Source organism: Pseudopipra pipra, chromosome 1 (genome assembly GCF_036250125.1).
Source record: "Pseudopipra pipra isolate bDixPip1 chromosome 1, bDixPip1.hap1, whole genome shotgun sequence".
Lineage (NCBI taxonomy): Eukaryota > Metazoa > Chordata > Aves > Passeriformes > Pipridae > Pseudopipra > Pseudopipra pipra.
Genome location: NC_087549.1, coordinates 25,249,903 through 25,277,745, shown reverse-complemented (window position 1 = coordinate 25,277,745; position 27,843 = coordinate 25,249,903). Strand labels below are relative to the sequence as shown.

Genomic DNA, 27,843 nt, shown 5'->3' with positions numbered 1-27,843 from the left:
TATCTGGTTGACATAAGCTTTTGCTATTGTAGTATTATTGGAGAGATTTGGGTATCATTGTCCTCTGGGGACATGGAATGACCATACAGGAAAAAACAGAACTGGAAACACTGGGGATGCAGAAAGATACGTGTTGAGGGGTTGTTGCAGGTAAATTGCCTTAACTCTTTCAGATTTTGCAAACAGAATATCTATTGTTCAATCATAACGAAAGATTCTGCGCTATGAGGGGAAGAATACATCAGAAATCTAGTTTAATACAAAGTCTGAATAGTCTGACAGAATTTGCACAGAATTCCTAGTGAATAGTAAAGACAAATCCATGTGTGAGAAAAGTCCTGGATTTCTCCTCTGTGGAAGTTTTTGAATGTATTGGCCAGTTAGTGGAACCAAAACTTCTAGGCACTTTCATAGATACATATATACTGACATCCCATATATTTAAGGTAACTAATATTCACAAAGATATTTTGACAATATTGTCCTTCTCTGTGGTGGGAGATACAGTTTACTGGAGTTAATATTGGGCTTTGATGAACTCACCAGTGACTTTACAGCAGTAATGGTTAAGTCTGACTAATCATTTAGACTGAGTAAAATGTTTTTTTAATGGGGTACTGGATTTAAGTATGGGAAATAGAGCTGGCTAAACAACAACAAGTTTGGTTATGTGAGTTTTTTCACATTTAGTCACAAAAAACTAGAGGTTTTTGGTTTTTGTTTGGTTTGTTGGTTTTGGTGGGGTTTTTTGTATCAGCCAGAAGAAAAGCTTTATCTTTCATGCAATCTTATGCTCCTCAAGCAGTAAAATTCTGAAAATATTTTCTATCACTTGTACTGTATTTGATCTTCAGTTTAACACATATTTCCAATGACAGAAATGGTGGATGATGTGGATCAAGAATTATTTTGGCTACACTGGACTTAAGAAAATTGGTAGTTACAGGAGAGAGATATATCTTCTCTATCAGTGCACTGAGACAATAAGTAGTTAAGTTTTCCAGCAGGATATTCTGCAATGTCACTAGATTTGATGCATCTTCACAGTTAGACTTGCCTGATTGATTTTTGCTTTTCTGGTTTTGGCAGAAAAGGCTGAGTGAGTAGTTAGTTATTACCTCTCTGATGTCTATCATTTCTAAGAGAGATTATAGAAAGGGGGAGTTTGCTGGGTTCATCTTTTTGACTGAACATACTTGAACAATGATTTATCTTCAAGTAGTTGCACCATCAGTCCTTAGCTTGACAGGGTATATCATCTTGCTTTAAATAGAATAGTTTAAAGTAAGGCTATAAACATTGATCTTGCATTGCTGCCTGCTCTGAGGAGCCCCACCAAGCCCAGTGATTTGTATAACTACACTGGTGTTATTTCGGCCTGAAAAGATTCACTGCAGCAATTGACAGAACACTGGAAATGAATTTTTCAGTCACCCAAAAAAAATTGTTTTGAAGATAGAAACTCTAACAAAATATTTGGAAATAATTAGCAGTTGTCCTTTCTGGAACTGATTCTTTGAAGGGTGTGTGTCATGTAGCATTGAAGTCAGCTTTGTTTTGCTTATAAGTCTGGCATGATAGTGCATGGAAACAGAATATTATGGTGTTTGTTACCTTTTTTCTTCACACTTCCTTAAGCTTCTCATTGAACACAAATGGGATGAATAACATTTTCTTGTTGATTAGTTCTTTATAAACATAATCCTTTTAAATATTAAAGGTTCAGCTCGAAAGGTACTGTTCAGGAGTTGGGCTTGAGGATCTTCATTCATTCCTTCCATCACAGGATATTCTGTGTTTCTATGAAATTTCTTCTTTTAGATACGGATGGCTTTTCCTTTCAGATTTAGTGTTTAGGATCAGCTGAGTTCAAATAAGCAGCTAGGCTGACAGACTTTAGTAGCCAATACCAAATATTATTGCATAAATTTGTTTCAGTTTTCTTTTGACTTGTTTTTTATCAACTCTCAGGGATGTCCTGTTTCAAAACCTGCCTCTCAAATCACATTCAATTGCTTTCCAGATAGTACCCCACTGTCCTTATTCCACAGATCTCTTTCCTGCCATTCACAGCATCCATGTGAACTTCAAATGTCTCTTGCTTCTCTTGCCTTAAAAAGCTCTGAGGCATCACTTCAGTTAAGGTCTTCTGTCAGTCCCTACACCTTCTTGGTTGGATGACTTCAACAATCGCAGATTAATAATTTCACTATTGCACTGGGAGTGATTTGTCCTGATTTTTTTTCCTCTTTTTTTGGGGAACTATCAGGAAGCTGATCTGATATTCGTCTGTGAGTATATGTCACTTCTCAGGTCCTGAGATCAAAAGTTGATTTCCATATCCGTCCTGCAAGCCTAGATTCTAATCCGGGCCAACTTGACTAACTTGCCTTTTTATTCTCCAGCTTGACAGTGCACTTTGCTAGAATCAATAAAAAGGCCAATAAAGTTCTTGTTAAGTCTTGATTTTAAGGCTCAGCATCCCAGATAAGCTGCCTTTTAAGCTAGGCAAAAACTACTGCCTGGAAATGGACTGTTGAAGAGCAATATTTTCTTTGCTGTTAATAATTGGACTTGAAAGTGACCAAGGATGGGGAAAAAGTATTTCAGAAGGTGATGCTCTAAGTGAAAAATGATAATAGAATAAGGATTATTTTTATAAGTTAATTATATAGCATGGATCTGGGGAATTCTATGTGGAAATACTCTGGCATTTAAAGAGAAAAAACTGTTTTAAGGTTGCACATATGACTTGACCACAAAATGACCACAGTTGAGACAAAGCCAGCTTCATGATTGACTTCATGATTCATAAAGCAGGAAGAATGGCAAGAATTTATGGTAAAAATTACACATTCCCTGCAAGGTGTTGTGATATGAGAGGCAGTTATTGATACATGAATTGTAAGTACATGCACATATAATAATATTTAAGGATGTAAAGAATGCTACTAATTCAGAAATTAAAGTAGATCCAACAAGGAGGGTCTCATTTTTGACAAGTATCCTCCAAGATCTTGCCAGTGTTGGTTTCTGAGACATGGATCCACCACTCTTTCAATATATTTTGTCAACATATTTAGAGAAAAGAGCCCAGGGAGGGTCTTTCTTGAAATTTTGGAGTTCATTAGTGTAATTTCTTGGGTTTTTTAGAACTTCTTAACTTATTATCCTCAGGAGGGATATGGCCTTTTAGATTTGTCACACATGGGTCCTGATTCACGAGAGTGCTCTAAGAGCTCTGAGGACTTTGCTATATAAACAATTTTCTGCAAGGTAGGAAACCATCTCTTCTGTGAGAATAATTTTCCATCCATGCTTTTAGCTTATGACATCCTAGGGAGATTTTCTATTTTTCCTGCATTAGTGAATATGCTACTCTGAATTATATTACTTGTGCTGTAGTTGATCTCAGTGGGGTGGCAAGGAATTTGCAAATGCTTAATCCATTGAAAGTATGCTTGCCACATAAATAATTTTTAAAGAGTAATATTTGTATCAGTTCTTCTGTCTCCAGGGCTGTTTGAAAAAAAATACTGTCTTAACCATTGTGTATGGAATACTTGTGAAAAATTATAATAAAGGACTACCATACCACTTTATCATCAGAGGATCATTTAGGTTGGAAAAGACCTTTATAGACCATCTAGTCCAACCATTAACCCAGCATTGCCAAGTCTACCACTAAACCATGTCGCTAAGTGCATTAAGCAGTTCCTGCTCTATGTCTGGTGGTTTTCACTTCAGCCCTTGAATCATAAGTTTTGGTGAAGGGTGTGCTGGGGATGAATGCCAGTATCAATCATTTGTCTGCAGAAGGACGTGGGAGCAGGGTCATGTCACTCAGCCTCCTTAGACCCAGAGCTTCCTCCAGGACTCCAGCATCTTCCCTGCTGAGACACTTCCTGAATGAGTAGGACTTTAATGGGATTCTTCTTTTGGTTACATGATGGTGATGGCAACATGGGCCTCTCTCTTTGAGCAAGTCATCACAGCCTCACATTACAGATAGTACAGAATTGGTCAGCCGAGTCATGTTAGAGTATGATTCATCTCTTCCTCAAGTAAGCAACAGCATAATCAGGTAGGAGTTAAGCAAACTGCATTCTAAATTCTCCTCACTCTGATAACCAAATCTGCATCAGTTATGCTAGGAAACTAGACAGCTGAGCTGCCGGCAGTTAATGCCAAGTGAGAGGAATTCTACCCATTCAGGCAATAGCTGATTGTCTCAGTTTGCAATGAAAAAGGGAAGTTTATAATCTGATTTCAAAATGGTAGAGAAACATTTATTTCGCCATACCTTAGCATTGCATAGTTTAGCCCTAGGTTCAGAAAGTGTTCTACAACTTATTTATATGCTTTTTTCCTACCAAGTTCCCGTTTCAGATGCTCCTCAACGGTGGGTGATTAGATCCTATGAAATGGAAAAGTCTAGATGGAGGCAGCTGCTATATACACAGTCACTGCACCTCTCAATGCTTCTGATACTTTCTCATATATACAGGAGTCAACATAAGTCCATTACTTCTGCTTGTTTCTTTGCTCCCTCTTTAGAATTTTTCTTTAAATTAGTACAGGACAAAGATACTTTGAAGGTGGATTTTGTTTTGACTTTTGAGAATAATGTGTCTGTAACACATTGTTGCTAAGATTTGAAGAGTGATTAGGTTCTATCTGTCCTGGACTATGCACTAACCATCTTGAAGTAAGTTGCCAAAGAAAACTTTAATATTTTTATGACTTCTTTGATGAACCTTGCAATAGCCCATAAAAAAAGTCTATCAGATCAACATAACTTCTTTCTACAAGTTTGATGCTACATTAACTAAAGAAGCACTGACTCCAGGCCAGCACAAAGCACTGAAAGGGTGATTGACTAATGAGAATATAATTGTTTTGGCTCAACCTCTACATCAATGGCAGTCTCTGATTACAGTTAAGATGTAAGATACTAGGCTGCTAGAGAGGCACTCAGCTAGCTTATTCAGTACTCAGCAGTACTTAATGGCTTTTATTTTTCCTATGCAGACTTTGTATTGGGTTTTCATGTTTTCTTCTGAGATGTAAGAATTTTGCAGGTCTAGCAGCAGTGATTTAGTTAGATGTGATGAGGCTCAGGTCTGCAGCTGAAGTGAATTGCACTGAAGTGGATTCAGGTGTTGTCAAAGGTTCAGCCTTATCAGGATAGGCTAATTCTTGATCCCACCTGAACTTCAGGTTTGTGGTATTTTTGTTAGCCCTTTCATGTCCAGTGAGCTCCTTTAAAAATAAACACTGGCTTTGTAAATCTTAGCATTACTTTCTTACTGGTTAATTAAAAGTCATATCTGTTGCTCATAAAGGTATTTTTGTGAATATACACACAACAATTTGTATAAAATATCATGTTAAAATACAACTGGTGATTGAGGACAGTCTTAATGAACTGTCTCTTTATCTAGCAGCTGTGCCATTTTAGAAATTGCAAAACATTTTGCAGAAATTAGGAATCTTGAAGTTGAGGGAGGGAAAGGTTTCTTGATAGAATCATGTAACACTGTCCTCTGTGAAGCACAAATTAGTGCAGTATGACTTACATTTTATAATTCGTAAAATAACAGTGCTGAAATCTGCTCAAGCAAAATTCCTGTGGTTAGGCTGAAAGTGTTCTATTGTCTCTGGCTTTCATGAGTTAAGTAAAAGCATCAGAAAGGATAATCTTAACATTGATCGTTTCATTGTAATGTGACCTGTTATTCTGCAAACATGAACAAGAAGCACTACAAGAAGTAATTGTTGAAATGGGCACCTGTGGGGATTGGGATATTGAGAGGAGTGAAAATAATTTCCATTCTTCTTCAACGCCTTTTATATAAAGATTAGGTGGCAGTCTTTGCTTAAGGCTCCCCCAAGGAAAGAAATTTGTGCTTTATTGTACCAATTAGGTTGGTATAAGAAATAGAGTAATTTGTACTTTTCTTCTTTTAATTGTAAAATCTGGGTATCTCTCAGCTATACACATCATTGTAGTATGGAAATAAAAATGAACATTTCTGGTAAGAGAATAATTTTAATAAATGAAATGTTAATTTTTTAAGTTTTTTTAAAAAATATTTTAAATTTCTTTTCAAAGTGACTTTAGTTTCAGATATGCTTTTGTATATTTTTTTAATTTTAATTTAAGATGAATCCAAAATTTTAGTAATCAAATACTGAAAGGTGGGGAAGTAATATGAAATCTCATCATTTCTCTGGGAAGGAATTAATTCCCCAGTAATTTTTGTTATAGAATTGTTTTAGTCAGCTTTACTCTGATAAGCACCACTTTTAATCAGCCTCCTTGCAAATTATAATTCCCACATTAGTGGGAGAAGAGCTCTCTGTATGTGACCTCATTAGGGTACATTCTCATTGTGTCAAAGGAAAGGAGGATTTAAAATCTGTGCAGTCAAGAAAGTGGCAGAACTTGCAGTGTGAGATATAAAATACAGGTTTTACAAAACTACAGTTCAGTCTGTTTATGCTGTTAGCACAAGTACATATGTTATTTTAAGTAACTCTGGAAGGAATCTCTGTGATCAGTAGTGCCATGTTGCACGTGGTCTCCTGTGGGGAGGCATTACTTTAATTGCTAATTCAGTCTTCAGTATTTGCCAGTTCAAAGATCCAAATGTTCACATCTGAGAAACTATCTTAGTTTTAAAAGTCTTTTTTCTCATTCACAAAATGCACATTGCTATGAAATTTAAAACTAATCACTTCTTTTTCTTCCCTCCTTCAAGAGCATATGGGTTAGTACCTACGTGTTTACAATATGCTTTGCTGCCAACGTGGGACTGTTGTATGGCATTGTCTGCACTATAGTAATTGTGATTTTCCGCTTTCCCAGGTAAGAATCAATTTATTGGAATGTTCTACTAGCACACCATTATGTTTTCTTTCTGCCTATTCATTCATAGTCAGGATGGACATACGGTATACTGAATTCAGTATTTTAGTTGCAAAAAATTACAAGGTAAGACAAGTCAAAAGGAAAAGTCACACCCGTGCATTCATCATAGACTAAGGATCTCTACAACATTTTATGAAATGGCATTATTTTGTGATTTCTCTTATTATTACACATCTATATGATTCATTATGTGAAGGTAGAAAAAACCAATAGAAAGATTAAAAATATAATTTTTTTCCACTAGATATTTATTTGGTCCTTAATGAGAAACTGTGGCAAGCCTTAGGAACTCTAAGCACCTTTATAAACTCCTAGGTACTATGTTGCACAGGAGTTGGTGGTTGACGTTTGCACTGCTAATATAGATTAATGAAACATAATTGCACAACTATTCTAATATCTAATAAAAAGTATCTGTTCTGTTTATGAATTAGAAAAGCCAGAACAAATAAACTAGAGTAATCAGAAATTCTTATATTATATATTACAGTTGCTACTTTGTATCATCAGTAAAGAGAATATATCAGCTGAGGTTCATGATTGATTTGTGCTACAGAATTAATTCACAGATCACCAGACCTGGAAACGACTTGCTGCTTGCATGCAGTTGTTTGCATGAACATTGAATCCCACTGAAATTAAGCATAATATAGACAGCTTGATTAAATGCTTGTTAAAGTTAATGGTGTTAGCCATTTGTGCACAGCTCTGTTCTCTTGGAATAAGTTGCAGAACCAGCATGAAAATAGTTCAAAATTGCAAGGCAGTTAAAAATTATGGAAGATGATCTCTGCTTAAATCAATCAGTACCTTTGTGGTAAAATTCTGCTATTCAGCAAGCTAAAATTTTGGTAAATTCTGCTAGTAAAGCAAAATGCAAGTTTTCATGTTTTTACCCTGGACCTGAATGTTTGAGGTTCTCCAACAGCAGAAAGGGAGGGATATCTAACACAAAAGAGCATGATCCTCTGTTGCCTGATCTAACAGAGACCTCAGTCTGAACCTGCACTCTTCCCGGTGATTTCTGTGTTCTTCAGTCAAGCTGAATGTGATTGTTCACACCATCTAAAGGCACTGAACAAGGTAGCAGCCTTAAAATCTGTACTGTGCAGATGTGGTTAGTGAGACAATATGTAGTAAGCCATGCAGTCATGAGCAAAAGCATTAGCAGAAGTGAAGCAAGTAAAATATCTTAGATTATTTATTGAGAATTTTCTGTTCAGATGCCAGAGTATTGGATGTGATACATGTCACGTATCAGAATGTAAATTAAAACCAGCAGCAGCTACAGCCTAATTTATGCAAAGATGAGAGAACAGCTGACTTTTGCAAGGCTCATTTAGCCAGCCTCAATACCTGCAAATACTCTTTCACACTGACGCATCTATTAAATGTTTGTATTCTGGGATTATTTCCATTGCCTAGCTTTAGGCACAGAGCTCAGATAACAGCTAATTTGATAGTCTTCTTCAGTAAATTTTGTTCCTGCAAATGCTGCATTGAAGAAGAAGGTCAACCTACACTGAAGGTCAAACTACACCTACATCTATACTCACCTACACTGAGCTGCCTTTCCAAGGCAACTTTCTCTTTTCACAGACTGCGTAGACAGCATAGGGATACTGGCCCTTTCCTGTTAAGTCCCCGATTTTGATAGCTAGAGTGCAGTGTTCTTCTTCATCATACAAAAATGTGTCAATTTTAATGACAAATAAAAGTCTTTATTTTTCATGACCCGCAGCTATTCAACACATTTAATTCCCCTTTCCTTATGTTACGATTTTGCAGGTAAAAAATGTTAATTGAATCTCTTTACTTTTGATGCTATAGATTATATATGAGCTACTTTGGTTTGAGAACAGCTGTCTGGCCAGCTACAAAACACTAATGAAAATTAAAATTAAGAAAATTAAAATGAAAATTGAGATTTTATTCACCAGAGACTTTCATTATTCATATTTTCAAAGTGATATATCATAATTCTAAAATGAGTTTTTACTCTTTAACTGGATTATCAAAAAGATAAGCTCTATGTGCACAAAAATATAGACAAATTGCATTGTCCCAACTTCAAACTTCTCTGCTGTAGTTTGGCATGTGTCTCTTCCTGTTTCTGTTCAAGACTACTAAGGATTTGCCTTACAGATTTTCTCTGTGTATTGATTACAGAGCAAAGACGCTGAATTTGAAAAATGTGAAAGAAGTGGAATATAAATACAAAGTAGAAGATAATTGTGTAAGTTAATTTTTTTTAACTTGTGTGTGTGTGTTTCACTGATTTGTTTATTTTCTCTAGTTGGCTATCAGATTGTAATCAGGGAGTCAAGGGAGCATTTTCATGATATGACCACTTGAAATCTAAAGCCCGTATGATATAGTAAATACAAAACTAGCTGGCCATCAGAAATTGGAATATCTTCACGATCATGCTGCTGGTCTGAAAAGCAAAGTTAGGCAAGTCCTCTCAGATCTATCTATCTTAGTTTATTTGTCATTTTAAGTAAGGAATTGCTCTTAGTAAAAGTTTCCTAATTCCTAAGTTTAAGGAAATCTCTTGCCAGGAATGGCAAGGGCAATCTGAGCAGACAATACCAGTCTCTGTATTCTTATCAGATTTCCTCACTTCCTGAAAGTCCTTTGGTATTCTCATATCCACAATCTCTTTTCTGATCCCATTTCTGCCACCAGTCCCTTGTGACTGGACTGTCCCAAAGGGCGCTGTGTGTGGCTGGGAAAGGAGGGCCAGCACCATGAAGTTGTCACAGACTGCTTCACACATCTCCTCACCCTATGCTCAAACAAGGTAGCCTCTCATGAAAACGGATGGAAGAATCTCTTCCAAAGACCGTGCTTTTAAAATTTGGCTTTCTACAAACTCAAACTAACCAGTCAGATTCTTTTGGTTATTTTCATTGCAATTATCATCAAAGCTGCTTGTGGTCAGGCCTATGGTAAGAAGAGAAGGGTAATGACCCAGAGAGGTGAACTCCCTCCTCAAAGGTGAACTGGTGGGTCAGCAGCCAAGAGAGAAGTAGAACCATGTGTCCTTTCAGCACAGAGCCCCATCACTGGGACATCTTGCCTTCTCCACTGTGACACTTTCTACTATGTCCTTTTTCCTTTTCTAATGTTTATGAAGGGTATTATGTATCAGTAAGCCACATGCTCAGCAGTTATTGCCTCACCATTAAGAAGCTCTTCTTTAAAGAATTTATTGTTTCTGGCAAATGTCTTCCATCAGAGCTATCTTGGGCTCAAAATCTGAACTTTCAGGGGCTCGGAGGCATTTACGGTTTTGGCATGATGAGCAACACTGGAATGTGAAAGGTACATAAGAATGGGAAGGACTCTGAACTGTGAATTAAAAACACTGTTTTTGAGGCTGGGCTCACTGTCAATTATTATATCACTTTTCATTCTTAAGAAAAACATTGGAGTAACGTTGTCAGAGATGGGTAACCAAAATTTTATTTGCCTGTTTTTTTCCTTAACAGTTCATAAAGTATTTTGTACAAACCCCTATACATCTTTTTTTAAGCTGTGTTGTTTTTTTTTAACTTAATCATTAAGATTAATGCCAGTAACCTAGTAATAACAAACCAGTGTCTGCAGACATTGGGGAAAATAACATTTTGTTAAGGAAGCAAATTGCTCAAGGGCTTATTACACAAAACAAAGAAGGAAAATATTTTTAAGATTGAGAAAAATGCCTTTAATTGAATTTGGAGTCACTGGATTGCAGCAGGCATTTAGGGTAATTTTTAATATATGAATGTTACACTGATCCAAGTTTCCCTGGTAAATAACAGCTTAGACATAAACAACAGGACTTTTAAACATCAAAATATGCAAGCTTAATGATCTACCCTGCCATTAAGGTCTGTGGATTTATAGGGGTTATTTCACCAATAAGAGAAAAGACACTTTAATGTGGAAAAAAATCAAAGGGTATTTAGAAGCTTATGTGAAACACATTGCATCAGAGGTGTTCACTTATAATGAACCCTTACCCAAGCATAGATGGTGCTGTGCAGAGTGCACTGGGCAATTGCCTGTGTCCTTCTAAGGGATGGCAGGGACAGGCCACCTGAAATAATTTTCCCACTTTCTTAGCAAGTACACAGCAAAGAAGAAGTTCATTTTTCTCAGAACAATTCTTTTTAAGAAAGAACCAAACCAGAACCCGGAATAACTGAGTCAAATTGGGCACATTTGACCTTGCCCATTCTGGACAAAAAAAGTATACCTAAGTCTGCCATCATTTCAATCTGACTTTATGATTTGAGCCTTTCAAGTTTTCCACCTTGCACTTTTGGAAGCTTTTTAGCCTCTTGATCATCACAGGCTTTTATCTTTGCACATCAGCCTTCCTTTTTCCTCAGTTTTCATCTTTTACTTTACAGTGCTGCTAAGGGACTGAAATGCCCACTTGTCTCCACACCAAGCTGTGTATAGCATAATTTTTAATGGGAATCTGTGGAATGTCAGAGTATTTCTCCATTCAAAAATATATTGCCCTCTGTTTTGCCCTTATTTTAGAGCTTTCTTTCATATAAACTGAGCCATTTCAACTGCCATGCTTTGCCAGTTGTCCGACTGAGGTATGTTGGTGATGTGATATTTACCACAATTGCATTCATAGGTAAATTGCACAAAGTCCCTATACATAGTCTGGTGCTCTTTGCCTCACTTTGGGATGTTTGAAATGTTTCCTTTGTATGATGGTCACTGCCGTGGTGTCCAAGATATCGTCTGGTTCCCAGAAGTCTGAACAGCAGTCTACAATAAGGACATAGTTTTTGTGGTTTGTGGTGAAGATTTTCATTCCCATTTTACTTGAAAGTCTGTTGGGAAAACTGCATATCTTCGATGCAATCCCAAAAGATTTTAAACTACTTGAAAAATGGTCTGTGTCAGCTCCACTTCCTTTTGTTTGAGTGTGACCTTCTTGTATGACTTTTGTTAGGGAAAAGAGAGGCTTTTTGACCTATACTCTCTTGCAAATTTTTTGGTTTTATTTCCATTGTCACACAACCTGTGGAAAATTTAGAGTTCAGTAGAATTAACTTAATTCTACCTCCTACAAAACCAGTATTTAATCATGTGATTGCTGATATCCAATATATTTATATATAAATAACAAATTTTTTGCTGGCTTTAAGGGTTTTTATGAGTAAACCTCGAGAGTGAGAGAAATTGCATTTGTTTTGTGCAAAACGTTCCTCACTGATGCCTGGGGTTTCTGACCTTTATCTGATGTCATTCCAAAATTGTTCTGTTGTGTAACATCTATGTTTTGAGGTACACAGTGTGACCCAAGGTACTGGTAAGCTGTTTGTAACTTATTCAATGAAGTGCAGAGACAGGATCAAGGCTGACTGATGATTCTTGTGTAGACTATTGAGTTGGTTGTAGATATGTGCTGGTAAAGCTTTAAATGTGCCACTCAAGGTTGCTCTGGATCCACAAAGTATTTTCGTGGAGAAATAGCTCTGTACTAAAGTTATCTTCAGATGACTACGATGAATATTGCCAGCTTTCCCCAAATCACCTGCAGTGTTTGCCCCAAAACCTTATGTACTTTTTTTCAAGACATGTGTTTGTCTAATAAAATATATTCTCTGTCTGCAAGTGCTGTCTTGCTTATATTTAGGGATCATACCAACTGAAACAGTGCTATTATTTATCAGATAATAGTTCTTAGTATTATGCATCATCATGAGTATGCTTTTTTTCCATGGTAACTAGAATTGAATGTAATTTTCATTATACATTACTTACATTTCCATTCTTACTTCAGCTGTGTGTGAAGGCTAATCAAGAGAGTTATCTGTTGAATCACTCTCACAATCCAAAGCTCTTTCTCGGTTAATTTACAGGTATTTTCAGGATTTTTAAATAAATGAGTTTGGGTTTTAGTCTCCAAACACAAGATAAACTTTGCAGCATTATGTTTATTTAATTCCACAGGAATCATTGAAACAGGTGAAAATAATTTCAGTCAACAATCCATTAGTCTTTCTGAATGCCAGGAAATTTCATGCTGACCTGATAAAGATAATCCAGAAGGATAGCATGAGCAGCCAGGTATGTGAAGATGTAAATGAGGATATGCTATTTGCTTCATTAATCACAGTGACTGTGTTGAACATTGTGCTTGCTTTCCTTGCATTTCTTAGAGAATGCAATCAGATACTGAAACAGACATAAAAACGTAAAATTGCAAATGATTCATTTAGAATAAAGTTAATCCTAATCTTAATCAGATTCAGTATGGATTATTTTTAACTATTACTTGAAAATAATATCTTCACTATTTCTGTGTATGATCCTTTAAGAGACATTAAAGCACTGATCCAAAACTCTAAAATTTATGGAAGAACTTATATAACCTCAGATGATGTAAGGCTGGGATTCTAGAAAGACAGAGAGCAGCTACAAATGTGCTTGAATGTGATGTGATTTTTTTTCCTGGACATGAGTCCATGAGAGATAGACACTTCATTTCTAACTATAAGTAAATTCTGGAGAATTGGGAAGAAGTTACAAAGCGGGTAAATTTTCTCAAAGGTAGTATTTCTTTTTCATTTTTTGCACTGATTGTATTGCAAAAATAAACAGTATACAAATTATGTATAACACTTTTTTTGGAAAAAATCCCTATAAATATAGTATTTTCCAAGTTTATCTGCATATGATTACTGCAACTTCCTGCAACACTTCCTAAAAGGGAAAAAAATAAATTATCATTTGTCTATCAGTACAATGAAGACATTTCAATACTATACAATGCTTGCTGTAGAAAATTTCATCCAGTTTGGTAAACTGGGCTGAGCAAATCACAAGCATGTCTTAGATGGGTTGTTAAGACAGCAATATGTGTCTACCACCTCTGCTGTCCCTTGACAAAGAGTTGTGCTACTGATGTGCACTTTAATAGGTGGAAATTCAGGATTCAGCTCAGAAAATGTGATGCTTTCTATGCTTGGTTCTGCTAGGCTAACTGATTTGGATTGGTATGATAACAAACCTCCAAAGAGAGAGAAATCACTTAGGATGTGCATGGAATTAATATATGAGTTAATTTAATAAGTGTAATAAGTTAATTTAATAAGTTAATTTATGCATTACTTACTAGGGAGATTTTATCCTTTGTCTCTTCTGTAAGGTACTTGGCAGTACAGTTGCCTGAAGTACTGTGCATAAATTTTTTTTGTAATTTTTTTTTTTGTGGAATAAATGTCTTTCTGTAGGACATAATGGATGTGGAAAAAAAAATGCAGTTTAGATTTTGTTTCTGTGCTCTAGTTCTGGCTTCAGCTCCTATTTCTACTGAGAACTTATACATATTGAAATAATTTTTATAAAAACTCTCCAAATAAAGATAATTTTTAATAAATTTGCATATAAAAATGTTCTTACTAAAATATTAGCATAGCAGATGAGATTGCAGCAAGTTAATCTCATAAAATCACCTATCTTTTCAAGAACATCTTTCCCATCTTTTTAAAGAAAAGCAAAATATCAATTTGAGTATGTATCTCAGTATTCTTCTAAGGTTATACCAGAAAATAATATACATTCAATAGGGTGTTGGATAGAACATGACTTCGGAGGGAATGAGTTAACTTTGATATTGAGAAACAGAATTCATATGCATTGCATTGATTTTCTCTGGTTACTGTGCATTGAACTAGTTTTCCTTGGTATGTTATTAGTTTGTTGCTTTTATTTCAGTGTGAGCAGAACACATTGCTCTGTCCATTTTCCAATGGAAGTTGTCATGGTGAGTTATCTATAAATTATATTAAAACCAAGATGGATGTAAGTGTGCAAAATGGCTCCACATTTTTCTATATATTTCTAGATGAACTCAAGTTGTATGGAAATTAATATTTTCAGTTAGACCAAACATTCAAGGAAACATGAATGCTAAACCATATTAAACTCTTAACTTTGGTCTAACAAGTCCTGTTTCTCATTTTGTTTTTGACTGACTTTTTCAGATTTCAAAAGTAGGGTACCCATGAAAGCATCTTTTCTGTGGGAGTGGAAGTTTATAGTGGAAGACTCATTGCCCATGGCAGTGGGGTTGGAACTAGATGATCCTTAAGGTCCCTTCCAACCCAAACCATTCTATGTTTCTGGGAGTGCCTGCTCATTTCACAGGAACAACTTGTGAGCATAATGAGCCAGGTACGCAGCAGGGGAAGCACTTCCCATGTTGCTGCCTGCACTGATCTTCAGATCAGGCCCAGGAGGCTGTTTCGCTCAGCTCTGGTCATGTTTTTTTCCATTCACAGAGTTGAATACTAGTATGGAAAAGTAAAAATAAGATAAGATTTTTACCATGTTAAATCTGTGTGATCTTTAAATCCACATGGTAGAAAATCACAGAAAATGTCAACTGAATTATCAGTGACACGATGACTACCAATATTGTACTGTATATCAATACAGTATAGAATAAAGAAAAAACCTAGGAGTTTGCTTTCAATTAAGGATTAAGCTGGATAATTCCACTCTTCCCACATTTTATAACATTTAAATCAAACCAGAGGACTCGCATTCTCGTGGGAGAGCTGCAGCAACCTTTTGCAGAAGATACTTTATACAGATGATTTAATTTTGGATTGAATTAAAACACTGTGTTTATTTAAAATGCTTATAAGCATTAAGGCTGCAGCAGATAATCTCTTCGGGAGGCTGTTCTCTGAATTTCTGCATTTATTAACCAGACTCATGACATTTTTATGATGCTACAGTGTTTAGTTTACTTGGGGCTGACAGAGTGCTTTGATGTAGCATAGCAACCTGTAATAATGGCTGCCAAAGACTATATTGTATTGTATTGACTATACTGTAAAATACTATGTGTGAGAAGATCTTGCCAGTATGTATTTCAGTTGTCTTGAAGATAAACTGGTTTCTCACATTACAGAAGTGACAGACAGTATAAAATCTCTTTTCTGAAAGCCTGAGTTCTAACCTGAGGACTTAAATGTTCTGTTGTTACTTGTACCAACCAGCCTATGGTGATTCTTTGTGGGGCCTTTAAAATAAAAAGCAGGGAGAAAAAAAAGAAAAATGCCCTTAAAGAGAAAAACAAAATGTGGAGTTTAAATTTTCAGGAAGGAGGAGAGGAAGAGGACACAAACCTTAATCCTTATGGTAGTTGCCCTGGAAAGCATGGCAACTTACGTCTTTGTCATAAGGAAAAAAAGAATCTTTCCTTTCTCCTTCTGGGGAGTACTGTCTGTATCAGCACCAAATGAAACAGCTGCTGTTGCTCTTGCACTGGTCCAAAGAGGGAGCAGGTGTGTACCTATCCCTCCATTTAGAAGCCAGGCAGCCTCTAATGCAATGCAGCAGGAATTATTACACTAAATAACCTAGCAGATCTCGTAAATCCTTTCTAGGTTTCTATCACAATAATGTCAGATGGGAAGTTCCCTTTAAAATTCTGTATTTTTGTTTGGTATGTATCTGTTGTTGTATGTTGGACAGTACAAAGTCAGTAAATCTCTGGAGATGCAAGTCCAAAAGGCTCTGGCTCTCAGACTACTGTCACAAAGGAATTATCACCATTGTAAATTTGCATCATGGTGAAATTCTAATTCCCCTCAATAGTTTAAAATCTTTACCTCTGCTCTACCAATGCCATTTAGCTTAACTCATCTTTACATCCAGAATTCCTTTTCTTTATCTTTTTTTTTTTTTTGAGTTGTGTGCATTATGATAACAAACATTTGTTCACAGAATAATGTAAATAAGATGTGCATTATTTTCTAGTTTTCCCATTATGAAAGCCAGGAATCATTTATCTGTGTGCTGGTTCAGGATGCATTTAGAACAGAATATGTTTAGATTAAACACAAGGTGGCCTGAAGTTGAAGAATAAGACCTTTGCAAATCTTGCCAACATAATTTTTTTCTCCAGCAAAAATATGTGATAGTATATTAAAAAATTAACCAAACAAAAGCCAGCACAGTAAAACCTTAGGAAAATGAAACACTCCACTTTACATATTCTTCTTCCTTATGGGTGAATATTAAGTTAAGGTATAGGCAGGTTTTTAGGTACTATAGAAATCAATGTCATATTAGAACTTAAAAGAGTTATATTTTCTGTGTATCCCCTGAAAAATCTTCCAAACAAGCCAAGTTATTATCATGACTCACTTAGAAATTCAAATTTGAAGAAACAATTGTTTAATTATTGAGATACTATGCTATCTAAAACATCTCATTAATAATATGTTCTGCCTGTCATCATTTCATCCCATTGCTCTAAAAGTCCTTCATTTGTGCTTCTAAAATGTGCCATTTGCTTGCTTGATACCCCAGTACATACCCCAGTAAAATTTTTATTGTGATAATTTGCCCTTATTTTGTTGAGCTATCATTACTCTTATATCCAGTTCTTGACTATTCTCTCTTTTAATTAAAGTTTTTCATTTATCCAATGTGCAGGTGAATCTGTGCAGTCATGTCACAGTGAGAGATGTGTTTTGATATTAGACTGCAGTGGACTGAATTTCTTTGACTACACTGGAGTCTCAGTGCTTCTTCAGGTATTCACGATACCAGAAAAATTCTGTATATATTATAATTACACATATGAGTTATTGTGGGCAACTACTTCACCTATATCAGTGGATAAACATGTGATTCATGGAAAGGATGAACACAGATCTGGTTTTAAACTGCACTGTGTTTATACATAAAATTGCATTAAAATATTTATAAATATTATGGTAACTGCAAATGTACATATCTGCATGAAAGGAAGATGTTTTTCTGAACTTTTTTTTTAGTGTTTTTGTTGGTTTTTTTTTTTAGTTTTAAAGTTGTTTTAGATCATATTTGACCCTGTCATGTCAGTTGCCATGGAGCCACGTATAGATTTACCCCTTTAAAATTCCAGCTTTTAATTCTGTGATTTTATGTGTATGTCCTGCTTTCTGCTAAGCCAGAGGTCAAAACACGACCTCCATGTTTTCTCCTGTGGGTGACATATCCAACAACTGGGTTCAGGCATTGCCAGAGCTCCAAGGTGCTCCCAGAGGACTAAAACTGCTGATCACTGGTTACTGTGGTGAATGGAACTAAACTCGGGTGGTGGCTGGCCACAACTGAGGTTCCCCAGAGCCAGTACTGGGCCCAGTCCTGTTTAATATCTTTATTGATGATTTGGACGAGAGGATCAAGTGCACCCTCAAGAAGTTTGCAGAGAACACCAAGTCAGGCGTGTTGATCTGCTGAAGGTTAGGAAGGTTCTGCAGAGGGGTCTGGACAGGCTGGATGGATGGACCGGGGCCAACGGTGTGAGGTTCAGAAAGGCCAGCTGCTGGGCTCTGCACTTGGTCACAACAACCCCATGCAGCGCTACAGGCTGGGGGCAGAGTGGCTGGAAAGACATGGCTTAGCAGTGGACTTGGCAGTGCCTGCTTAATGCCTGGACTCATTGACCTTAAGGGTCCTTTCCAAACTAAACAATTCTATGCATAAAAAGAAGTTCTATATAGTGGATGAAAAATTATGTTCAAAAGCTGTTCCTTACATTTCCATCAGGTCTGGAGTTTAAAAGTTGTGTAGTGAGTACAGAGTTAAATAGGTATGCAAGGTTTGGTTTGCATAATTTTTCTGAGTAAGACAGAAGACTAGATTTGAACTTGGGTCTCAGCCCAGGCCTTTTCTTATCCTAACCATTTTTTCAATTTTTTCAATTACTTCACTTACTCATTGTACAGTGAAGTAAGTGTTGCCTTAAAAGATTTGAAATTAAAACTACACATATAGCTAGGGATATAGTAAAAAAGAGAACTGGAAAAATAAGGTTAGTGGGAGTTATTCTTTATTACACATCCCTTCAAAGCACAGGGCATTCAATAAAGTATTAATTAAGAAAAAATTGTGAAACTTATTTCCAAAAGATCTTAGAGACCTCTGAACTACAAATTATGTCAAAGAAGTGTTTGACAAATTTGTGGGAGGTAAGTCTGACATGGGCTGTGAAGTGCATAAGTTGGGAGTGAAGCCTCTGGATGAATGGCTGGTCCTAAACTGAGTTACTCAGAGAAGAACACACTCAACCTGTTCTTGTTGTTACACTCCTCCCAAAATGTCATCACTGATGCCAGAGATAAAGGCATTTTTGGACTGAGTATGGCTTTCGGTTTATTTTTAAAAATAGGGTATTCTGATGGGCTTCTCACTGAATCTCGTCTTCCAAAATTTTTCCACTTTATATGGATTATTTAAACTTTTTTTTTTAACGCAGGAACTGCTTTGAACATTCCTCATCTGGCAGAAAAAGGCTTTACTCTGGTTTTAGAGTCATTTTCACTTTTTTTTTCTCTTTTACTTTCTCTCTCATTCAGCATTTGGTCTCTGTGGAGTTGACCATTTTCAAAGCAAGTATAAAGAACAACTTAATGCAAAATGTAGCATGATGGTTATGGTGCTTTTCTGATAAACTCATGAAGTGTCAGAGTTTCCTAGGTCTGATTTCTTTTTGTGTGGACTGGTAGGTAAGCATATGGCAAGGAGACAGAAACAGGAGATCTGGAAATAACCCCCTCAAAAATTATAGTAAAAAATGAAAAATTGTTAATCAAATTAAGTTTTAATTCTTGGCAGAGCTGTAGCGTACTGTGAAGAGGGGGTAGGAAATCAGTGTCGGTTGGTGGTGTTTGCATAATAGAAGGGCTCACTCTGGTGGCTGCTGGCAGTACAGCTGCTACAGCAGCATTCCAGGCGCTTTGCCTACCTTGGATATAGGGTTTTGTGTATTTTACTGTCTGTTTAAACATTTTTTTTTTTTAATTTCATGTTTTCACACATTTAGATTTACATGGACTGTAAGAACAGACACATCAATGTGTTGCTAGCACACTGCAAAGGCAAGTATCATCTCACAGCAAAAATTTTAATTTGATGGTATATATATCCTCACTATTTTATCAGTGCTCATGAGTTTGTTTTATTGCAGCTTCCTTGATAAAAGCAATGCAGTACGGTGGATATCTTGAATCTGAAAATCCTGTCTTTTTTGAATCTATTTCTTCAGCAATTGATGCCATTCAAATTCACAGGGTAAGACTTACAAGCAGGGGTAAGTGAAGTGGCTTCTTGGATGCTCGCAGCAATTTGTTAAAGTCTGGGAAAGTCTTATTTACCCACTGAAACTTTTGGGCAGAAATCTTTTATCTATCTATTCTCTACAACTGGTCGTCAACCTCGCAATGCAGTTACCCAGTTTTTTGCTGCTAGCACTCTCTTCCCACCACCATCTCTCCTTTTGCAATGTGTTCTCAATCTTCTATGCTAGATTCAGAGGCACGGTGTTAAGGTGCATTAATCTGGGCACATTCTCCACTTATGTCTCTAGAAACACCTAACACAGCCTCTCAGTGAGGCAAATTAACTCACATCTAGTTCTGCATTACTGAAACTACTATCCCTCCTGGGTTGCTTGAAGCTACTTCACACAACACCACTCTGGTCTGACTGAAACCCTTCTGGATCCCCAGCAAGTTTGGTTTGAGCTACTAAGCTTGTCTCTGCCTTGCACTGTAGCATGCCGTGTAGGCTCTCTGGTGGAAGGAGGGGAGAGGAATTGCACGAGGTGGAAGAGAGAGCTAGAGAGAGAAGAAAGGCTTGGCTCAGAAATTGAGGCTTGAGGCTTGAACACGCATTGACTTACTTGAGCATATATTTGCTTGCTCAATGATTCTTGCATTCCTTATTAAAAATATTGTAAACCTGGGCTTTCCTCATAAACTATGTGATCCTTTTCCATTGTAATGCCAGTGTAACCGAGTGTGCATTGCAAGTAGTGTGGTTTCCCATGGTTTTATTTATGATTCCAAACACGACTGGAGCTTGGCTCAAGCCTTCTCCAAGAGATGTTAAACTCATCATGGTCTGTGGTTTGGTTGTTTGGGTTTTCCTTAATTTTTTATTTTACTAATTAAATTTGAGTTGCCTATGAAAAAAAACCACTTTCCATTGATTTATCCAGATTAAATTGAGTTGGCACAATTGGTCTAGTGGATTGACCAGAAAAACATGGTCTTTGCAGCTCTTTCCAACATTTTTCATTATGTTGCCCTGCAAAAAATAATTTACTGAAATGGTAACTGCAGGGCAAAAATAAAAGAGATGGCTATTGTATATTTTGTCGGGATCTGATTAGGTGATTTAGAATTAACGTCGTGTCATAAAATGCCTGCATTTTTATTGACATTAATTAACTTTCCTAAGATTCTTGTAAGATAGCTGTGCACTAGCATTCTCATTGTATGGCAAAGGGACATAGATAGACCAAACATTCAAAGTGAAATGGGGGAGTTACAGCTCAGAAGTCCACTTTTCTAGGAACTGACCACATGTTTCTACCAGAGCTGCCAGGCAACTCAAACTTCGTCATAGTGGCTTAGTAGTTTAGTCTGAAAGGCTTGCATCCAGCCTTAAAATTTAAATGTAATTATGAACAATGTATATATGCTGCTAATGTTTCTTCAAAGTATTCAAAGTATGAGCTTCAGAGGATTTTATGTGTTTATTGTGTTTAACACCTGGGGAGGGGAATGAAAAGGTAGGGTGACCACAGTAGCAGCACCACACTGTAACTACCAGTCTGTCTATATACTCCTCCTGTGACTTTTTGAGATGCTGAGGTCAGTAGGACTTTTGACTGTTTACATTAAGGAGTAGGCAGGATAGAAAAAAATAGGAGGAAGGAGCTGGAGACTAATAGAAAGTGATTCATTCCGACTTACATTTCAGCTTCCCACCACAGAAAGGAATAGTCTTTCACTGTCAGAAAGGTAGAGGCAAGAGGGCTTCATGGTTCATTTCCAACTCTGACTCTGTTCAGAAATGCAAAGATGCTCTTATCTATATCCTCCAATGATAAGGTTGTGTCATTCTAATTTTTATGTTTATAAATTGATAAGAAAATTGCCTGTTGCTTTATTCAGTTCATTCTAATAGTAAATAAATTTTTGGAATATTAATCTTTATAGTGGTGGCATTTTCAAGCTAGCACTCCATCTGCTAATTTTACATTATATTCTTGGAAAACTTTATAATACTTTTTTTTCTGTGTCTCTCAATTTAGAATTACAGCAAGTACAGTGAACAGAGTGAAGTGTGATGCCCACTCATTGAGTATGGCTAGTTTCATCTGCTCATATTCAGAATGAACTACATCATGGTTTCTCCTTAGGTTTTTTTCACCAGTGGATCTCGTAGATGATCTTTTGTATGCCATATATATTTAGTACATTCAGTAATGATTGATCTGCCATTAAGAAAGAAAGTCTTTCAGCTGCTATCACTCAGAGAATGTTCATGCAATTGTTCTATAGCGGTTTTATATAATATTTTTATATCTAGATAAAAATTACATTTAGATAAAAATTATTAAGAAGTAGACATGAGGTACTGACTCTGTTTACCAGTGAGATATATTCTTTTAGATATCTTTTATCATACCATTAGTTGCAATGTGCCTCTGTAGTTTTGTGTATGAAATAGAGACATTTTGAATTCTTAAAAGAGTATGTTATCATTGATAGAGTATACGCAGGGAGCCATGTACCAGTGCATACTGTTTCTAATGTCTTTACTTACCCTTCCTTCTGTTCAAGACAGCCATTTGCTGTGACAGCATCATATCACAGCTATCATATGCTTCCATTTTTCATTCTTTGTATACTTTTTAATGCCTGCCCAGGTCCATGGGAAAATTGTGTATACAGAGAAGGCAGTTGCATGTTGATTAAATGCCCCTTAGATTGTCCCCCTCCTCTAGTAGTTGTCATGAGTTATAAGTTGCTACATTTTCAAAGCCACAGGTGTTCTTTAGCTCAGACTGAAGAGGAAAAACTTTTTCTTGTTTCCAGCATAGAATAGTCTTTATTTCCAGTTTGAGCTGTGACTTGTTTGTTATTGAAATCTTCAGCTATGGCAGCTGAGAGATGACAGTGGAGACACATAAAGTGTGTGCCACATTTCAGCCCTAATCCTGATATGGGATGTGCAGTACTGTGTGTGAACACACAAAGTGGATGGAGGAATTCACAGGTTGAGTATTTGGTTTGTATTTGTAGATTGTCAGCAATCATACTAGATTATACTATCACATCAGTATCATGTTATATGGCAACACATCGAGGCCTTCCAGTACCTGAAGGGAGCCTACAAGAAACATGTGGAGAGAGTATTTACAAAAGCATGTAATGACAGAAGGGGGAATGGCTTCAAATCAAGAGAGAGTAAGTTTAGCTGAGATATTAGAAAAAAATTCTTTACTGTGCAGGTGGAGAGACACTGGAACAGGTTGCCCAGAGAAGCTATGGATGTCCTAGGCCTGGAAGTGTTCAAGGCAAGGTTGGATGGAGCTGTTAGCAATTAGTTCTAGTGAAAGGTGTCCCTGCCCATGGCAGGGTGTTGTAACTAGATGATCTGTAAGCTCCCTTCCAACCCAACCATTCTATGATACTACGTACAACTTTTTTGCTCTTGCCCTTGTTGCCATATGTGAACACCAGCAATAAAATGCGAGCTGAAGAAAAAGGAATCAAAAAATGAGAAAGGATGAGGTAGTAGGATTTTTTTTCTCACTGACTTAAAAAATCTATTGAAGCTAACTGCCCTAATGGCCATCTTAGCACTACAGAGAGGAGGGAAGTACAAGAGTGCTTTGTGCAGCTGGAGTCTAGAGGAAAAATCTAGTGCTGTGTTCTGTTTTCAGCAGCAGTTACATATGTATGCTTGTCTGGGCCATCCTTGCTCTGTCTGCCCAAAGCTGCTGCCTGAAGGAGATGAGGTGGCTCATGGAGTGACTTTCATGTCCCTGCATATAGTTGTGTTAAGACATTGATAAGCTTTTCTTCTAGTCTTGATAATTACACACTGCTAGATGACAATGGGAGAGAGCCATGGGGTTTTTTGCCTTTTCAGTTATGAGTAACTCTTGGAGTTATTCCCCACTTTATCTCACAGATGACCAGAAACGTTCTGTACATATTCTTCTGAAACTGCTTTCATAATTACTATGCAAAAGGTTGATAAATAACTGTGAGAAGCTCATTATGCACAGAAGAAATAAATTCCGTATAGTGTCCCAAGTGCATTAATTTCAGATGCTGTAGTTGATTGCAAATGACTCATTACATCACTGGACTCAGTAACAGGCTATAACATTTGATTAATAATTTCCTCAAACAGTTTTAGTAATTTATTAACACTTTAGAAACTATTTACAATGTACTTTAATTGTAGAAGCATCAATTTTATGTCATGGCTGAATGGAGATTTCTACTTAACTGCGAACTGAATAAATGAATAAATGGTATCTTTTCTACTAAGTTCAGCATTTATTCTTTGGTGGGTAAATGTTTTTTTTCTGAAGATGTACAGATAAGTTGATTAATGAAATTGTTAAAAATAGGGTCTTTAGCAAACATAACATCTACCAGGAGACTTTCAGTTTTGTTCTGAATGATTTTTTAAATGGAACAACACAGATACTTTTAAAATTCCTTGTAGTGTTAGCCCTTAATGAAACCCTCTGCATCAAATGATCAATTTTGTAGTGCTTATCAAAATTACTTCCAATTTCTACTGCTTTCAATAGGAATAAATTTTCCACAGTTAAATGGCTGTTTTGGGATGGACATTTATCTCCCATTAGCTCAAAGATCTTCTAGTGACACAGTGTCATTTTTAAAAGTGTTTCACCAGTGTAAGACTTCAAATTCAAAATGTCTTAATGCTGTGATTACTGCTTGATTGTCTCTCAGGGCAGAATCAGGGATGAAATATATTTCTTCCCTTAAAACATTTAATCATAACTCTGAATTTCCTAACCTTCCAACTCTGGGCTTTTGGATACTAGTAATATTTCTGTAATATATTCGACCATATATAATTAGCCTAAATAAGCTACCATTTCTGAGAGTATGTATTGTTTATCAGATTCCCTTTCTGGCAAGTGGCATTCCTTAGGATAGTTGTTTCTCAGCAGAACAGAGACTCGTGAAGATAGCTGCCATTTCAACTGCTTCTAAAACATCTGTGTTGAGTTTAGGCCTTGTAAAACTGCTCCATAGAACCATGAGCACCCAGTGGCGGAGGATCATTTCTCTTTTGCTATTGACCTTGAGGGGCAAATTACTTCACTACTGATACAGTTTCCATTTCTTCACAACCCACCCCTCTGAACTCTTGAAGTTTACTGAAACTGTGCTTGCATATGGCCTGTGTTCAAACCACCAGGATGAGATGCCATCAGACCTCATGCACCTCATGGACTGCCAGATCACCGATTGCTCTGCTGGTGGGATGGGAGCTGCTTCGTGTCCTCCCTGAGTTGCTCTCTGCAAATCTCCGGTGATGGTGTATTTGTGCCACTGAGTCAACTGACAAACAACTGCTTAATTCTTTGGTGAAGATTTAAGGAAACACCCTAAACCTTCTAGGTTAAGTTTTGGAGGCAATTTCATCTATCACTTTAAACCCTTCCCTCAATAGTTCTCTGTACAGACTGTCCACTAGCTTCCCTCTGGCTCTCAGGAAAAATCATTATGTAAATATATAGAAACCAAACCCAAAACATCACAATTAGCTTCACTAGAGCAGAATGGAATGGAATGAAATAGAGTAACATTTGAAAGAAACCAACAGTGATCATCTAGTCCAACTGCCATTATTATAAAATGATAGAATGTTATAAATAGAATATACCATATTTACTCTTCTGATCCGGAAGGGTGAAACGAGCCAAACTCACCCTGTAGGATAGAGCCTGCTATCCACACGGAGGGGAATTAAAGTCAATAAAATAAGCAGTTTAGTTATTGTACCCTCCTGAGGCAGACACTGATCTTTGTACCTTCAGCTTTATTTACTTGAACATCCTTAGGGAGTTTTCAGAATAATGCGAAGTTTTATTAACTGTGCTTACGTATGTGAGCTTATGCAGTGTTAGCAATAAGAGCAAAGTGTGGAGGTCTCACTGCTCTTACTGATTTCTTAAGGTGCAAGAGATAGACTGCATATGCCAGCAGAGGCTCAATGAAGCCTCTTATTTACAAACAAGTTTTAACTAATGAAACCAGTGAATTTACTACTCTGAGTAGTAAGCAAGTCTGAAAACCTAACCATTCCCTTTGATTCCCATATGTATACTTATACCTATATGCTCAGGTTTTACATTTCTAAATTCAAAATGTATCAATCACCCCGCTTATGGAAATCAATGCTTCAATATTCTGCATTTCATAGGAGAACTTTAATATAAGATTGCTTTCCAGAGACGGCTTGATGTGTTTAGGAATTTTTAGCTATTTTTAGGAATTAATCTAAATCTTAAATAGTACCTCATGTTAATGGGAAGTTTTCCACAATATTTAAGTTTTGCTAATCAGAATATATTAAAATGGGGATCTAATCAGATGCTTCTTACAGAATTTGTGTTTCACACATTCCAAAACAAAGTGAGCAATGAGGAAAAAAATGGAGTGCAAACTGATGTTAAGAAATGAATATAGTGGCAATTAAAAATTTTTAAAAATCAGGCATAAAATATGTAATAAGGAAAAGACTGTTAACATTATATTTATGCAAATTAAATGTTTCTAATTCTCATCATATGTCTTTCATTTTAAAGGTTATTTACCCTGATTCTATGATTCAAGTGTCACAAGGTCTGGCTGTAGCTGCTTTGACAAAATTTATTTGACAGCTCTGTGTGTCATAAATATATAATGTAACAAGGAAAGGTATCTTCACTGTTGAATGAAAACATTAATGTGTCAATACTGGGTTTGAATACTGTTTGACATTTACTAGTTACAAAAATAAAATATACAGTATGCCTTGAAAATATGGTAGTCCTATTTTTGGAAGATATTTCTTTGTCTACAGAAACTAGTGTGTCATAAATAAATGGAGTGCAGTTCCAGAGTGCATGCTAAATGGTGCCTTCATCACTAAGATAGATTTTTAGTAAAGATCACCTAATCTGTATGTTTCCATGTGTTTTACAATGCAATTAATAATTTTTTCTTGTTCAATTCTGTGTATTAGCATATGCAACAATAAATTTATACTGAAATAAATTGGAATATGAGACAATTTCCATGTAGAAGGAGGAAAATGCCCTCATTATTTCCATTAGCAGCTTTTGAAAAAAACCAAACCTGTACTAACCAATCTGTAATGTATGTTGCCTTCTCCAACCTTGCAAAGTATTAAATCTTCATAATCAAAGAAGAGAAACTGCCTTACATTCAGAAGTTTGACTTCCTCACAGCTTTTACGGGAGTATAGCATCTAACAGACATTTTTACCTCTTTAAGACATACAGAAGTCTTGGGCCATTTTTTCCAATATTGCCTCCTTGCATGGGCTGTTGCTTGAATATGTCTTTTTTAATTGTCATTTGCATATACAGATGGTGCACCTCATATCCAATTTGTGCATACTGATGGTATTGCTTATATACAGTCTGTGGCTTATCCCAGTAGAGAGGAAATGATGGGTAAACCCTCCCACCACCTCCCAATAACTGTGATGACATTAATGGAAAATGGATTGACATAATTTTAAAAATTTGGCCTTGAAAGTAGCAACTTGATTTTTCAAGCCTAGTAGTTTATGAAAGCATTTGCTTCTACCAAAATGAATGCAACCTCTACATTTTTTTGATTTTACAGTAGTTTGCAAAAATATAAACAATTTTCAGTTTATATTCCTAGATACTACACAGCTAAATATTCTTAATGATATCCTTAATGATAAAGGCTATTTTCTAGAGCTATCCTTCTCAATTACACTCACGCAATATCAAGGAAACTGCTTTGGAGTGAGATAACTGAGCAAATATTATTTTC

At 36.4% G+C, this 27,843-nt stretch overlaps 1 protein-coding gene across 2 annotated transcripts in view; it reads left to right on the top strand.

Moving 5' to 3' along the window:
* SLC26A7 (solute carrier family 26 member 7) overlaps nucleotides 1-27,144 on the top strand; it is a 70,868-nt gene extending 43,724 nt beyond the window's left edge. Inside the window, exons 12-19 of one of the 2 annotated variants that reach the window (XM_064649093.1) lie at nucleotides 6,765-6,871; nucleotides 9,104-9,170; nucleotides 12,905-13,021; nucleotides 14,672-14,720; nucleotides 17,408-17,508; nucleotides 19,785-19,839; nucleotides 19,929-20,032; nucleotides 25,181-27,144. In XM_064649093.1, coding sequence (XP_064505163.1) covers nucleotides 6,765-6,871; nucleotides 9,104-9,170; nucleotides 12,905-13,021; nucleotides 14,672-14,720; nucleotides 17,408-17,508; nucleotides 19,785-19,839; nucleotides 19,929-20,032; nucleotides 25,181-25,318 — 738 coding nt within the window. In that variant the 3' untranslated portion in view covers nucleotides 25,319-27,144. Of the gene's footprint in view, nucleotides 1-6,764; nucleotides 6,872-9,103; nucleotides 9,171-12,904; nucleotides 13,022-14,671; nucleotides 14,721-17,407; nucleotides 17,509-19,784; nucleotides 19,840-19,928; nucleotides 20,033-22,061; nucleotides 24,316-25,180 lie in introns of those variants that run through there. The other variant, XM_064649102.1, reaches the window with a different exon arrangement.
* The last annotated feature ends 699 nt before the right edge of the window (nucleotides 27,145-27,843 follow it).